Source organism: Chiloscyllium plagiosum, chromosome 15 (genome assembly GCF_004010195.1).
Source record: "Chiloscyllium plagiosum isolate BGI_BamShark_2017 chromosome 15, ASM401019v2, whole genome shotgun sequence".
NCBI lineage: Eukaryota > Metazoa > Chordata > Chondrichthyes > Orectolobiformes > Hemiscylliidae > Chiloscyllium > Chiloscyllium plagiosum.
Genome location: NC_057724.1, coordinates 40011846 through 40025312, shown reverse-complemented (window position 1 = coordinate 40025312; position 13467 = coordinate 40011846). Strand labels below are relative to the sequence as shown.

The window sequence follows — 13467 nt, the reverse complement described above, 5'->3', positions numbered from 1 at the left end:
TCTCTCTCTCTCTTTTCCTATCTCTCTTTTCTCTCTCTTTCTCTTTGTTTCTCCCTCTCTGTTTCCTTTCCCTTTGTTTGTCTTCTAACTCCATTTTCCTCCGTTGTACTTTAAGTTTTCTACCTCTACTGCACTTGTCTGTTTCTCTGATATACCTAAGCATTTGAGTAATTCCCTTAGAATTTCAGCTTTACTTTTGTCTTTGGTTAAACCCGGATCTAACTTGTTTGGTAATTCTAAAAGTATGGCCTTTTTCTTTCCTTCTAAAGTTTCTTGGCAAATTTATGAATCATCTTCAAATCCCAGAATCTCTTTATCAATTTTAAGAGCCATTTTCTCTCACTACTAATTTAATCAACCACAAGTCACTGAAATTAAACAAATTGTCTCAACTACATTTTATTTAAAGATCTAGGACACTAACCTGCAAATGTTTAAATCTGCTGGGATTTTTCGTACCCCAAATCCATTCAAATCTGTCTAAACTAGTTCAAATCATTGACGAGCTCCCAAATTGCTATGACGGGGGGTAAACCCCTGCTAATTTAAGCCTACAGTACAGAAATGATTTAACTCGTGCTGTAATCTGTTAAAATTCGAGAGGCCAAACACTATCCCAAAGGATACTATTTAAAGTAACAATTAACAACATTTTTTTAAAGTCTAACAGAGAATAATTAACTAACAACTATTTACAACTCCTTTCTCTAACCTATCTTTTACTTTTCCTTCTATAATACTGGTCCGATAAAACCCCCTGATTAAGATTTACCAAAAATTTAAATTTCAAAACCAGCCAGCTGTCAAATCTTCTCTTTGTATCTTCCTCTGTCTTCTTTTTTTTTCTTCTTGGGGTATCTGTTTCACAGGTTGATGATAGATAAAGGTACCTTTAAGAGAACTATTCTGTGATCAGTCTGCATATGTAGGTGGCTCGGCAGTTCTTCCCCAACTGTTCAATTTTTCCCGGTCTTATACCCCAAAGCATCAAATCGTTGCATTGGTTTTAATATTAAAACTTGATTAGAGTTTAATATCTCGAGGCATAATTTAAACTGTGATTGGCTGGATTTGAATTTGTTTTTGTCTCATAGCAACCCAAGTACTGCCAGCTACTGGACCAAAGTTACATTGTAAATTCTCCAGTATTATGTGTTTTTGCTAAGTTCTTCAACTCTCTTAAAGGTACAGTATTTCTGTTGCATCTGTTCCAATGATGCCAACTTCAAGAAGGAGGCCTCTGAAATGTCCACCTTCTTTCTCAGCCGAGGATTCCCCAGAACCATGTTTGAAAGGGCCCTCAGCCACATCCATCCCATCTCTCATAGTTTGGTCCTCACACCCTCTCTTCCCTCCCAGCAATAGGGTCTCCCATGTCCTCACCTTCATAACACCACCTTGTGAGCAGCAAATACAGTACATTAGATTGAATGAAGTGCAGGCAAATAGAAGACGGAGAAAATAAACATGTGGGTGTTAAACCTTCTGTGATTGTATGAGAAAGTACTGTAGGTGTGTGTGGAGAGATGTTAGGAATGGTGGAGCAGTAGACTAAGGTATCCTAGAGGCAGAAGGCTGACAAGGGAGGGAAGCGGAATATGTCTCTGGTGATGGCATCCTAGTGGAGGTGGTGGAACTGGTGACTTACGACCCTTTGGAAGTGGATGATAGTGGGATGGTAAGTGAGGATATGTGGGACCCTCTTGCTGGGAGAGAAGAGAGGGCGTGAATGCCAAAATATGGGAAATGGGATGGATGTGGCTGAGGGCCTTTTCAAACATGGTTCTGGGGAATCTTCTGAGAAAGAAGGTGGACATTTCGGAGGCCCCCTTCTTGAAGTTGGCATCATTGGAACAGATGCAACAGAAATGGAAAACTGGAAGGATGGAATAGAGTCTTTACAGGAAGCAGGGTTTGATGGTATATCATCAAGGTAATTAAAGGAGTTGATGGGTTTGTAGTGGATATTGGTGGCCAGCCTATCTCTAGAAATGGAAACAGAGATGTCGAGAATGGGAAGGGAAGGGAGGAGTCAGAGAGGGTGAAAGTGGGATGGAAATTGGAAGCAAAATAGATAAACTTTTCCAAATCCAGACAAGAGAGGGAAACAGCACTGATGATGTCATCGATGTACTAGAGAAAGAGTTGTGGATGGGGGCCCAAGTAGTACAGGAGCAAGGAATGTTCCATCTAATACCACAAAGAGATAGACACAACTGGGGCCCATGTGGGTACCCATGGTCACCCCTTTGACCCAAAGAAAGTGAGAGGAATTAAAGTGAGAACGAGCTCGGCTAGGCAGAGGAGGATGGTGATCAGGCCTGTTTTCCAGGAAGAAGTGGAAAGCCCTGAGACCATTCTGATGGGAGATGGACATGTAAAAGGATTGCATATCCATAGTAAAGAAGAGATGGCGAGAGCCTGTAAACTGGAAATTCTGAAGCTGACAAAAGGTCAGAAGAATCATGGATGTAAGTGGGAAGGGACTGGACAAAGGGGGAAGAAGTTGAGTTGAGGTAGGAAGAGATGAGTTCTGTAGGGTAGGAGCAGAAACAATGTGTCTGACCAGGCAGTGCTGTTTGTGGAGTTTTGGAAGGAGATAGAAGCGGACTATTTGGGGTTTGTCTTTGTAATCAAGACCGCCACAAGGGTGCTGTTGTTGTTATCTGGTGGACTCAGCACTGTGCTGCAGAGGCTGAGCACTAGCTATCAGATATCTCCTCCTATCTCTCCGACTATGATCCCACTATGGAACACCAGGCTACTGTGTCCACTTTGGTCACTAATCTCATTTAATCTGTTGATCTCCCCCAACTGCCTCCAAGCTCATAGTCCCCCAACCCTGCTTCTACCTCTTGGCATCTGGTGTTACTGAGGATGATAATGTGTTTATGGTATATGACTCTTCTCAACTCTGAACTCACCCTCATCCTGCAGTCCATCCTTAACTACCGTCCACATTGATCTAGCAAGCAGATCCACCAGTTCAGCGTATAGTTTGATTAGCACAGAGTTCAGATCAACATTAGAAGTGGTTCAGAGGATGTTTATTCAATTGATACCTGGAATGAGCAGGTTATCTTATGCAAATAAAACAGTTGGATAGATTGGGCTTGTTTCTATTGGAGTTCAGAAGAGTAAGGTGTGACTTGATTGAATTGAACAAGATCCTGATTGGTCTTGACAATGTGAAAATAGAAAGACTGTTTCCTATTGTGAGTCAGTTCAAAACTAAGCGCCGCTGTTTTAAATTTAGGGGTTTCTCTTTTTAGATAGAGATGAAGAGATTTCTTTTCTGTAAGAGGTTTGTGTGACTTTGGAACTCACTGCCTCAGAAGGTGGTGGAGGCAGGTTCCTGAAATATTTTTTAATGCAAAAGGAAATAGATTTTTGTTAGACAAGGGAATGAAAGTTTGCCAGAGGTACATGGGAATGTGGAATTCAGAACACAATCAAATCAGCTGGGATTTTATTGAGTGGTGGAGAAGGCTGGAGGGGCTGAATGGACTACTTCTGTTCCTATTTCATATGTTTGTATGTGGTGATCCATCTATGCATGGTTGTGCTGCTGCCAGTGCTCGGGTAAAGGCTGATTCATCTACCATTTCTTAACTGGGTGAGATGGCAAATGAATATTACTGCTTAGGTCTCATATGAGGACATCAACAGGATAGCATAGAGGAGAATGGGCATACACAACAAGATGTTTGTGGCACTGATCAGAAACTGTCTGTCACTGTCAAGAAGCAAGCAAGACTGAAGCTTCAATTTGGCAGAAAAGATGTCATGAAACCAGCCTTCTCTGTAACATCATTTCCATATTCCTGAAGATGCAGAATCAATGCCATCACTGCTTACCCACCTGATGTATAATCTGTATTAACAGGTCACCTATTCCTCTGTATGAAGGTGTGGCAACCCTCTCTCATGCATGGAAGAAATCACTAAAACATCTCCAAAAACTCCAGAAATTAAAAAAAAATAATTCATTCATGGAATGAGAGTGTCACTAAGGCCAGCATTTATTGCTCATCCCTAATTTCCGACAGGGCAGCTGAGAGTCAACCACATTGCTGGATGTATCTGAATTCACATGTAGGCCAGACCAGATAAGGATGGCAATTTCCTTCCCTAAAGGAAATTAGTGAACTAGATGGGTTTTTCAAGACAATCAACACTGATTAGACTCTGAACTGCAGATTCTCATTGAATTCAAATTCCACTATCTGCTATGATGGGATTCAAACTCGGGTCCCCAGAATATTATGTGGGTCTCTGGATTAACAGTCCAGTGATAAAACCATTCTAATGGAGAATTTTGCAAAAATTATTGAGCAGTAAATAATGTACCTGGGCAACACGTGGTTCAGTGGTTAGCACTGCTGCCTCAGCGCCAGGGACCCAGGTTCGAGTTCACCCTTGGATGACTATGTGTGGAGTTTGTGTGGGTACTCCAGTTTCCTTCAACAATCCAAGGATGTGCAGGTTAGGTAGATTGACCATGCTGAATTGCCCATAGTACACGCTACATGGATTAGCAGGGTTACAGAGTTAGGGTGCTCTCGGTGGGATGCTGTTCGGAGGGTTGGCATGAAATCGCTGAGCCAAATGGCCTACTTCCACACTGTAAGAATTCTATAATTCTACATCCCTTTAAACACTGGTACTATATGGCCCATCTTACACTGTCATGCTTATTTTACTCTTGATTGACCAAATTTAGGATTCTGCTATCACATAAGCCAGAGAGTGCTGGATCACAGCTTTCCCCTGCATGTGAAAAGAAACACCCACATGGATTCATATCTTCACAGAACGTCATGCAGACTGAGCAGGAAGCAGCTGGTGGCATCAGGTGGACACAGAGTGGGATGCATGGCATCTAAAATGCTGCTACATATATGAGGCAAATTCTCATTCAGAAAACCTTACTGGATTTGTGTAGAAGTAAAGAAGAGAGTTTGTCGAAACTTCACAGAGGAGACTAATAGGATAGCATTCATATTGGATTAGATGAATAAAGTGTATCATTAATTTTTGTCAAAAAATGTGTCTATGCAACAAAATAGCTTTGTATCTTGTGCAACAAAAATGCCCTTTATGAAAAGGCATGGCTAACAAGGGAAGTTAAAGATAATATTGGATCAAAGGAGAAGACTTACAAAGTTGCCAAGAAAAAATCCTTGTAAGCCTTAGGGTTGGGAGAAGTTTAAAATGCAGCAGAGAAGGACCAAGAAATTGATAAAGAAAATGAATGTAAAATAGTAAAACAGATTTGTGAAAACTTCTGTATGTATGCAAAAAGATTAGCAAAGACAAATGTAAGATCTTTTACAAGCTTATACAGTGAAACTAAATAAATACTTTGTACCAGCTTTTACAGACACAAAAAGTTTCCTTGAAATAATTAAGATCCAAAGGTTTGGTGAACATGTGGAACTGAAATAAATGGGTATCAGAAAATAGTGGTGTTGAAATCCAGGGGACCAGAAGTTGACCCGGAACCCAATAACCTTCACCCTGAAGTGTTGAAAAGGATGGCTGCAGAGATAGTGGATGTAATGTTGATCATATTGCAAAATGGTATTAATTCTGCAATAGATTAGAAGGTTGCAAATCTGACCACAGTGTTTAAGAAAGCAGTAAGCGAGAAAACAGAACCAAACATCTGTTTACCTTGCGTCAATAATAGGGGATATACTAGAATCTGTTATAAAGGATATGATTGCAGATTATTTAGAATATACTTGTCTAATTTGTCAAAGTCAACTTTTGAGCAGAAATCATATTTGACAAACCTGATTCTGATTTGCAGAGGTTATTAACAAGTTAGTAAGAGGGAACCAGTGTATGTGAATTTTCAGAGGACTTTTGACTCAATTCCACAAAAGAGACTAGATTAGATTAGATTAGATTAGATTACTTACAGTGTGGAAACAGGCCCTTTGGCCCAACAAGTCCACACCGACCCGCCGAAGCGCAACCCACCCATACCCCTACATTTACCCCTTTAACCTAACACTACGGGCAATTTAGCATGGCCAATTCACCTGACCCGCACATCTTTGTGACTGTGGGAGGAAACCGGAGCACCGGGAGGAAACCCACGCAGACACGGGGAGAATGTGCAAACTCCAGACAGTCAGTCGCCTGAGTCAGGAATTGAACCCGGGTCTCTGGCGCTGTGAGGCAGCAGTGCTAACCACTGTGCCACCGTGCCGCCCAGACTAGTAAACAAAACTAAAACACATTGAATTCAGAAATAATAAACTAGCATGGATTGAGGCTTAGTTAATAGCAGAAAACAGAGCATAGGAATAAACCGGTCATTCACAAGTTGTGAGGTTGTGCCAACTGGGGCACTGCAAGGACCATTTGCTTGAGCTGTAGCTTTTCACAATTTATCTCAATGATTTGGATTTGGGGGTCAAAATTCCACATTCGCAGGTGACATCAAGCATGGTGAAAATGTGAGTTGTGAGGAGAATGCAAAGATACTTCAAGGGCCTTTTGACAGGCTGAATGAATGGGTAAGAGCATGGAACATAATGTGGAAAAGTATGAGATTATCCACTTTGGTAGGAAGAATCAAGTGCAGAATATTTTTAAATGGTGATAAATTGGAAAGTGGTGATGTTGAAATGGACCTAGATGTCCTTATGTATTCGTCACTGAAAGCTCGCTTACAGGCATGCCAACCAATTTGGAAGCAATCAAAACGCTTTATCATAAGAGAATAGCAAATAAATATGGCTTCAATTGTTTAGAACATGGTGAAACCTGGAGTGCTGTGTGCTGTTCTGGTCCCCTTGTCTCAGGAAAGATATACTTGCCTTAGAATGAGTTCAGCAGATGTACACCAGACTGATTCCTGGGAGGAGAAGTTGAGAAGAACTGGAACTCTATTCTCTGGAATTTAGAAGCTTAAGAGGTGATCTCATGGCAAAATTTTTAAAGAGATAGAGTAGATGAAGCAAGGCTGTTGCCCCTAGAACCAGGAGACACAATCTCACAATTAATTTAAGCCAGTTAGGACTGAACTAAAGAGAGAACTCTCACTCAGGTAATGGTGAACCTTTGGATTCTCTACCCTAGAGGGCTGTGGAAGGTTACTTATTAAGTAAGTTAAAGAAGAAAGTGATAGATTTCTAATAGCTAATAACATCAAGGAATATGAGAATAGTGTGGGAAATATGATTACCATTAGTTCCTGTCTTTAAAACAAAGTTGTATTTCAATCTTTCACAAAACTTCAGTATAAATAAAGATTTTGGTAATGCATCCCTCACCCTTACAGGACCAGCCACATCTCTACTGAATTCTACTTTTGATATTCAAGTGTAACTGAGAAGTTCAGCCCTTCCCAGTACTTGATTCTAGTTTTGCTTGTTTTCTATCAGGCGGCCGGGTTAAGAGGGGTTTCTTTCTGGAAAAAAAAGATTCTCCACAGTTATTTAACCATGTTTTTAAACTAGTAAGAAATTTAGATATGTGACTCATCATTTGTTTGAAATAATGAAATTTTCTTTTTTTTTCCAAGGCTAATGGAAGTGATGGAATGTACAAATATGAAGAGATAATCCTGGAGCGTGTGAGTTGAATACTTTGTCTTTCCATGCTGTTGTGTAATGGTAATTGCACTTGCCCCAGTTGGATTGTTAATGGTAGTATTTTATCAAGTGGGATTGTTTTAATGCTGTCCACCCAGCAGAATCCAGGCAGATAAAATAAGCCGTTCACTTGTCTAATGAGACCCCAGCTGCACTTCTTACATAAAAGCTGGCTGATCAATATCTGCTTTTGAACCTGTTCACATCCATTCTAGATGATGTAGACCAACCACATATAAAATGAGGCTCAGGCATTAAAATGCTCTGCCAATCTCTATTTACTCACTGTTCCATCCCTGTACATCTGATATCCTATTCAAGATTAATAGCAGTCCCCTTGTAGGACTGGGCATTGAGGGGGTTGCTTTAGTTGCATATTCATTTTATCTTTTGGGCAATATATATCCTGTATTAAAGATTCATCCTGGAATAATAATATTAGTTTAGTTAATAGGATTTATAAATAGTGGCAAATTCTGGTGCAGAGCATTGTCTGCTCAAATACATGATCCATAAACAATTATTTTCAATCTACATTAGGCTTGTTGCTTATTGATTCTCAAGTAAATGAAATCATGTGATTTTTAGGATATAGTGGCCATTAATGTATGCTTCTATTTATAGATAGGAGCATATTACTTGCCCTCAGATTTAATCAATGTAACTGCGTGCATTCATTTGCTAACCTATTGGTTTTTGGAAACTAAGACAAATCCCTTTTTCATGGTCCCAAAGGAAAGTAGTGATTATTTAGTGGAGATAAGATCAATTGTTCAATTTTTAAAGGTCAAACTTTAACACTAAGCATAACTGAAATCTGTAGACCTCTCAATGGTACTTAGCATTCAGCGTGTCCTCAGCTCTGGGTATATACTGAACATTTACAATGCTATCAATGAAAACTGGAAGAGACCCTGCAGGAGGATTGACACTACATCTTGTAAAGTTAACTAAGTGCCTTTACATCTGGAATCACTCACCTGAAAAGGTTAGTAGATCATTTCCAAGATCAAAGAAAATGTTTCATTTCAGAAAGGGCCCTGTTATAGGAAGCTCACAATTACAAATGCAGCAGATTGGTGAAACAGAGAAATCAACAATATATGTTGTATTTCTAGATGGTCCTTCACAACATGAATCCTGGTGCAGTCTACTTACAATTATTCTTTTCTTCATGATTCAATATTAAATTTTACCCACTTTATCCTTCCCATCATCATTGAGCTGACAGGGTAGAATTTTGATTAGAGTGGTGCTGGAAAAGCACAGCAGGTCAGGCAGCATCCGAGGAGCAGGAAAATTGACTTTTCGAGCAAAAGCCCTTCATCAGGACTGGAGCCAGGAAGCCTCCAGGGTGGAGAGATAAAAGGGAGGAGGGTGGTGGGTGGGGAGAAGATGGCACAGAGTACGGTAGGTGGATGGGGATGGGGATGAAGTTGATAGGTCAGAGAGGAGGGTGGGGAAAGGTAGCAAAGCGTACAATGGGTGGATGGGGGTGGGTATGAGGGTGATAGGTCAGAGAGGAGGGTGGAATGGATAGTCCCCACCTCCAACCCCATCCACCTATTGTACCTTCCTCTCTGACCTATCAACTTCATCCCCATCCCCATCCATCTATTGTACTCTGTGCTACCTTCTCCCCATCCCCACCCTCCTCCCTTTTATCTCTCCACGCTGGAGGCTCCCTGCCTCCAGTCCTGACGAAGGGCTTTTGCCTGAAACGTCGATTTTCCTGCTCCTCGGATGCTGCCTGACCTGCTGTGCTTTCCCAGCACCACTCTAACCTAGACTCTGATTTCCAGCATCTGCAGTCCTCACTTTTGCCTTGCCAGGGTAGAATTTTCTCAGACCTGTGGAAACAAAGTTCAGGACAAGCAGGTTATGAAAGTCTTGGCAAGTGATGCTCGGACTGGATCTTGATGGGATCTCACCTCTTCTAGCTTTCCCCAGGTCAGCATTGAAGGTGAGCTCCGTTTATCTGTTACATAAATAATTAAGAGCTTGTTGAGGATGTTCTAAAGCCAGTTATGGGATCTTTAAGTCCTGAATACCAGATAACACTCATTTCTCAACCTTGTAACAATTTACCAGTATTACTTCAGTGGAAAGCGTTTCTTTCCCTCTACCCATCTAGGCCCCAATTTTCTATTGGAAGTGTCTCTTCTTCTGCAATGAAAGGAAGAGATTGAGTGACGTGAAAATGGGTGACAAGGCTGTTAGTGTTGGTACAGATGGTCGAAAACTGGTGAGGTGACCCACATGCGTGAGTTGGGGGAAGATGTTGCAGGCAATAGTGAGAGTGGTAGAACATGAGCCATGGTGGGAAGTAGTTGCAGTGGTAGAAATAGAGTGAGTGTGAGGTAACAGAGAGAAGAATGTGACACTTATCTTGCCAGAATGGAACAGATCATTGACCTACTTATGACATTGCTAGCTGCACCATTGAAATACCACTAACCATGTGGTGACCTCAAGCTTTGCTGCCAAGATCTGGTGGTGTGGCCTCCTCTGCTCGTCCTTCTGGAAGAGGATTCCTCTCCTTTACACAACTCCCATATCCAGTTTTCTTTCAGGGATTGTGGTTCCATATTGCCTTCTCTGATATGTTCTGACTTCGTCCTTGAATGAGCGAGGTAGCTTCACAATGTCAGTGCTCATCTGGATGCATAACAGTCTTCAAAATATAGTGCAGGTGCAAGGGATCCTGGTCTTTGATCAGATTACTCATGAGAGATGAGTTGTTCCAGGAACAGCGTGTGATAAGATGGAGATAGAATCAGATGTGAGCGATGCAATAGCAATGGGGTAGGTAGTTAATAAGGTACATTTGGTAAGATATGCCAAAAAATCTTGCTGGGCCTCCCAGTGAAAATCCCTCCAAAAAACTTGATGTAGCTCACATTCAGCCAAATAAGATTCAGTCCATTGTCCATTAAATAGGACATTACAATGGCCTCATTTAAACACTTCAACTTTCACAATGATATGATAGTTATTGCATACATGATGCTGACACTTAGGGCAAGATGTTTCAGATAGTGCAGTCTCCTGTCCTGCCATCTGAAGAGTCAATGTATCATATCCATACCACAAATGAATAAAAACATTTGAAATAAATAGATTTCTGTTCTGCTACACCTCAGGTGTCCTTTTCACATATTAATCAAATGTCTGAATAGGCATTCTTCAGACATAAGATAGCCAAAAAAAGCAGATGTTTTGCACCACACAAAACATGGAGGATTTCCTCAGACTTTTCCATTCAATGCATCCTAGCTGTGGGTATTTTAACAGGCTGAGGGAGGTTTCATTTTCATTAAGCTCGACTTTCTAGATATTGCAGTGCAAGAGCGTCTGGCGATAACTCAGCCTACAGTTAGCCTGTCCCTGGAGACCTGCTAGCTGTAGTGTCACAAGGCTACTGGAGACAGGCTGGACAAGCATTAAGTTTGTACTTTTTTCTTACCTTTTCTGCATTGCATTGTAGCACTTAGATCATTTGGCTGCTGGTTTACATTAGTGGCCAAATGACCCCAATCCTGGAGGGCTGCTGCAGAGCCTGACAAATCTGCAGATGTATTTTGATTTTGTTTTAGACACAAGGGGCAGATCTGCATCTGGAGTTACCAAGCTGTGCAAATATCAGGGAAGGAAAAGCCCTTGCACTTTCCTGCTTATTCATACAACACATCTGAGGTACATTGTACTATCTAAGAGGAATATTTGTCTTAGTCAGCCAGAATCCACCCCTAAAAAGAACAAAAGGCCATCATTTATGATAAAACAAATTCAACAACTCATTGTGAGGAACCCCAGTTCAGAGCAACTGGCTTATAATTAAAATCATAGGTTAATTTTCAGTGTAATGGAGCTTAGATCCATCACTTTAGAAAATTTAAAAATGGCCAACAATGAATATTGTGTGTGTAATTTGTAAACCAGGGTGACACCGTGGCTCAGTGATTAGCACTGCTGCCTCACAGCGCCAGGGACCCGGGTTCGAATCCAACCTTGGGCGACTGTCTTTGTGGAGTTTGCAGGTTCTCCCTGTGGCTGTGTGGGTTTCCTCCGGGTGCTCTGGTTTCCTCCCACAATCCAAAGATATGCAGGTTCGGTGAATTGGCCATATTAAACTGCCCAAAGTGTACGTTATTAGTTAGAGGTAAATGTAGGGGAATGGGTCTGAGTGGGTTACTCCTCAGAGGATTGATGTGGATTTGTTCGGCCGAAGGGCCTGTTTCCACACTGTAGGGAATCTAAAAAAAAGATCTGCAGCTAAAAAGAAACAAGCTTGATTTCACAAAAAGGAGTGAACAATTTCTGAGACTGTTTAACATATATAAGGACATTTCATTGTGATGAAGTATTTCTGTTGCATTTTACGGGAAAATATTCTTGAAAATGTTCCATGACAATATGTGAGTCAAAGTTTGCTTCTCAAAGGCATCTCATATAGAGATTAAAGTTGCAGTTTGTATTGGTTCTGTTACCCCTAATTTTAAATTGAAATTCCTTGATGTCAATGCTGATGTTTTGCGTAACAGCTTTAATATTATGTCACAAGTCAGTGCTTAGCAGACTTGCTCAGGCACCCCTATTTCTGACAGCAATTGAGACCAATAGCATAGCAGACAAACATTTGGGATTAGCATAAGGGATTACAGAATTATAAAGTTCAGGATGTCAAAATACTCCAATATGTATTTATAATCAGTGCAATCTGCACATTTAGAAGAAATTCCTTCAATATATCAGCTGACTTTTTTCAGCATTGATTCATCATGCTCCTTGGTGAATATCTCACATTCAAAATTATAGAATTAAGCATTAGCTATTGGAAAAATTATTTATATCTTTCTGGACTTTAGTGACCTCCAGCGTGTCTACCGCAATTGTCCCTCCCATATGATCAGTAATGCCCTCCAGCGCATCTCCTCCACTTCCCGTACTGCTGTCCTTGAACCCCACCCCTCCAACCTCAACAAGTATAAAGCCCACCCCGCCGGTCCTCACCTTTCACCCCACTAATCTCCAGACACAGTGCATTATCCTCTGTCATTTCCACCACCTACCATCAGACTCCCACCACCAGAGGTATATTTCCCTCCACAACCCTATCTGCATTCTACAGAGACCATTCCCTCCATGACTCCCACATTAGGTCCACGACCCCCACCAGCCGACCCTCCACTCTGGGCACCTTCCCTTGCCACCTGTGCCCACACTTCCCCCCTGACCTCTGTCAAGGCTCCAAAGGATCTTTTCACATCCGGCAGAGATTTTCCTACACATCCAAACACCTCATCTACTGTGTCTGTTGCTCTTGATGTGGTCTTCTCTACACTGGGGAGACAGGACACCAACTTGCGGAACATTTCATGGAACATCTCTGGGACACATGCACCAAACAACCCCACTGCCCTGTGGCTGACCATTTCAACTCCCCCTCACACTCTGCCAAGGACATGTAAGTCCTGGGCGTCCTCCATCGCCAGATCCAAGCCACCCAACAACTGGAAAAAGAACGCCTTATCTTCAACCTTGGGACCCTCCAACCACACGGCATCAACTTCAACTTCATCAGTTTCCTTTCCCACTTCATTCCAGATCCAACCCTCTAGCTTGGCAATGGCTACAAACCCACCGACTCCCACAGCTACCTGGATTACACCTCTTCCCACCCTAGCTCTTGCAAAAATGCCATCCCGTATTCCCAATTCCTCCGCCTCCGCCGTATCTGCTCCCAGGAGGACCAGTTCCACCACAGAACACACCAGATGGCCTCCTTCTCTAGAGACCGCAATTTCCCTTCCCACGTGGTTAAAGATGCCCTCCAAAGCATCTCGTCCACATCCCG

General features: G+C 41.8%; 1 protein-coding gene across 4 annotated transcripts in view; it reads left to right on the top strand.

The window, feature by feature from the left end:
- Positions 1 to 13467, top strand: part of dlg3 (discs, large homolog 3 (Drosophila)) — a 539119-nt gene that overhangs the window by 293126 nt on the left and 232526 nt on the right. For all 4 annotated transcript variants that reach the window (XM_043704756.1, XM_043704755.1, XM_043704754.1 and 1 more), the window contains one exon: positions 7541 to 7591. In XM_043704756.1, the coding sequence (XP_043560691.1) occupies positions 7541 to 7591 (51 nt within the window). The remainder of the gene's footprint in view (positions 1 to 7540; positions 7592 to 13467) is intronic.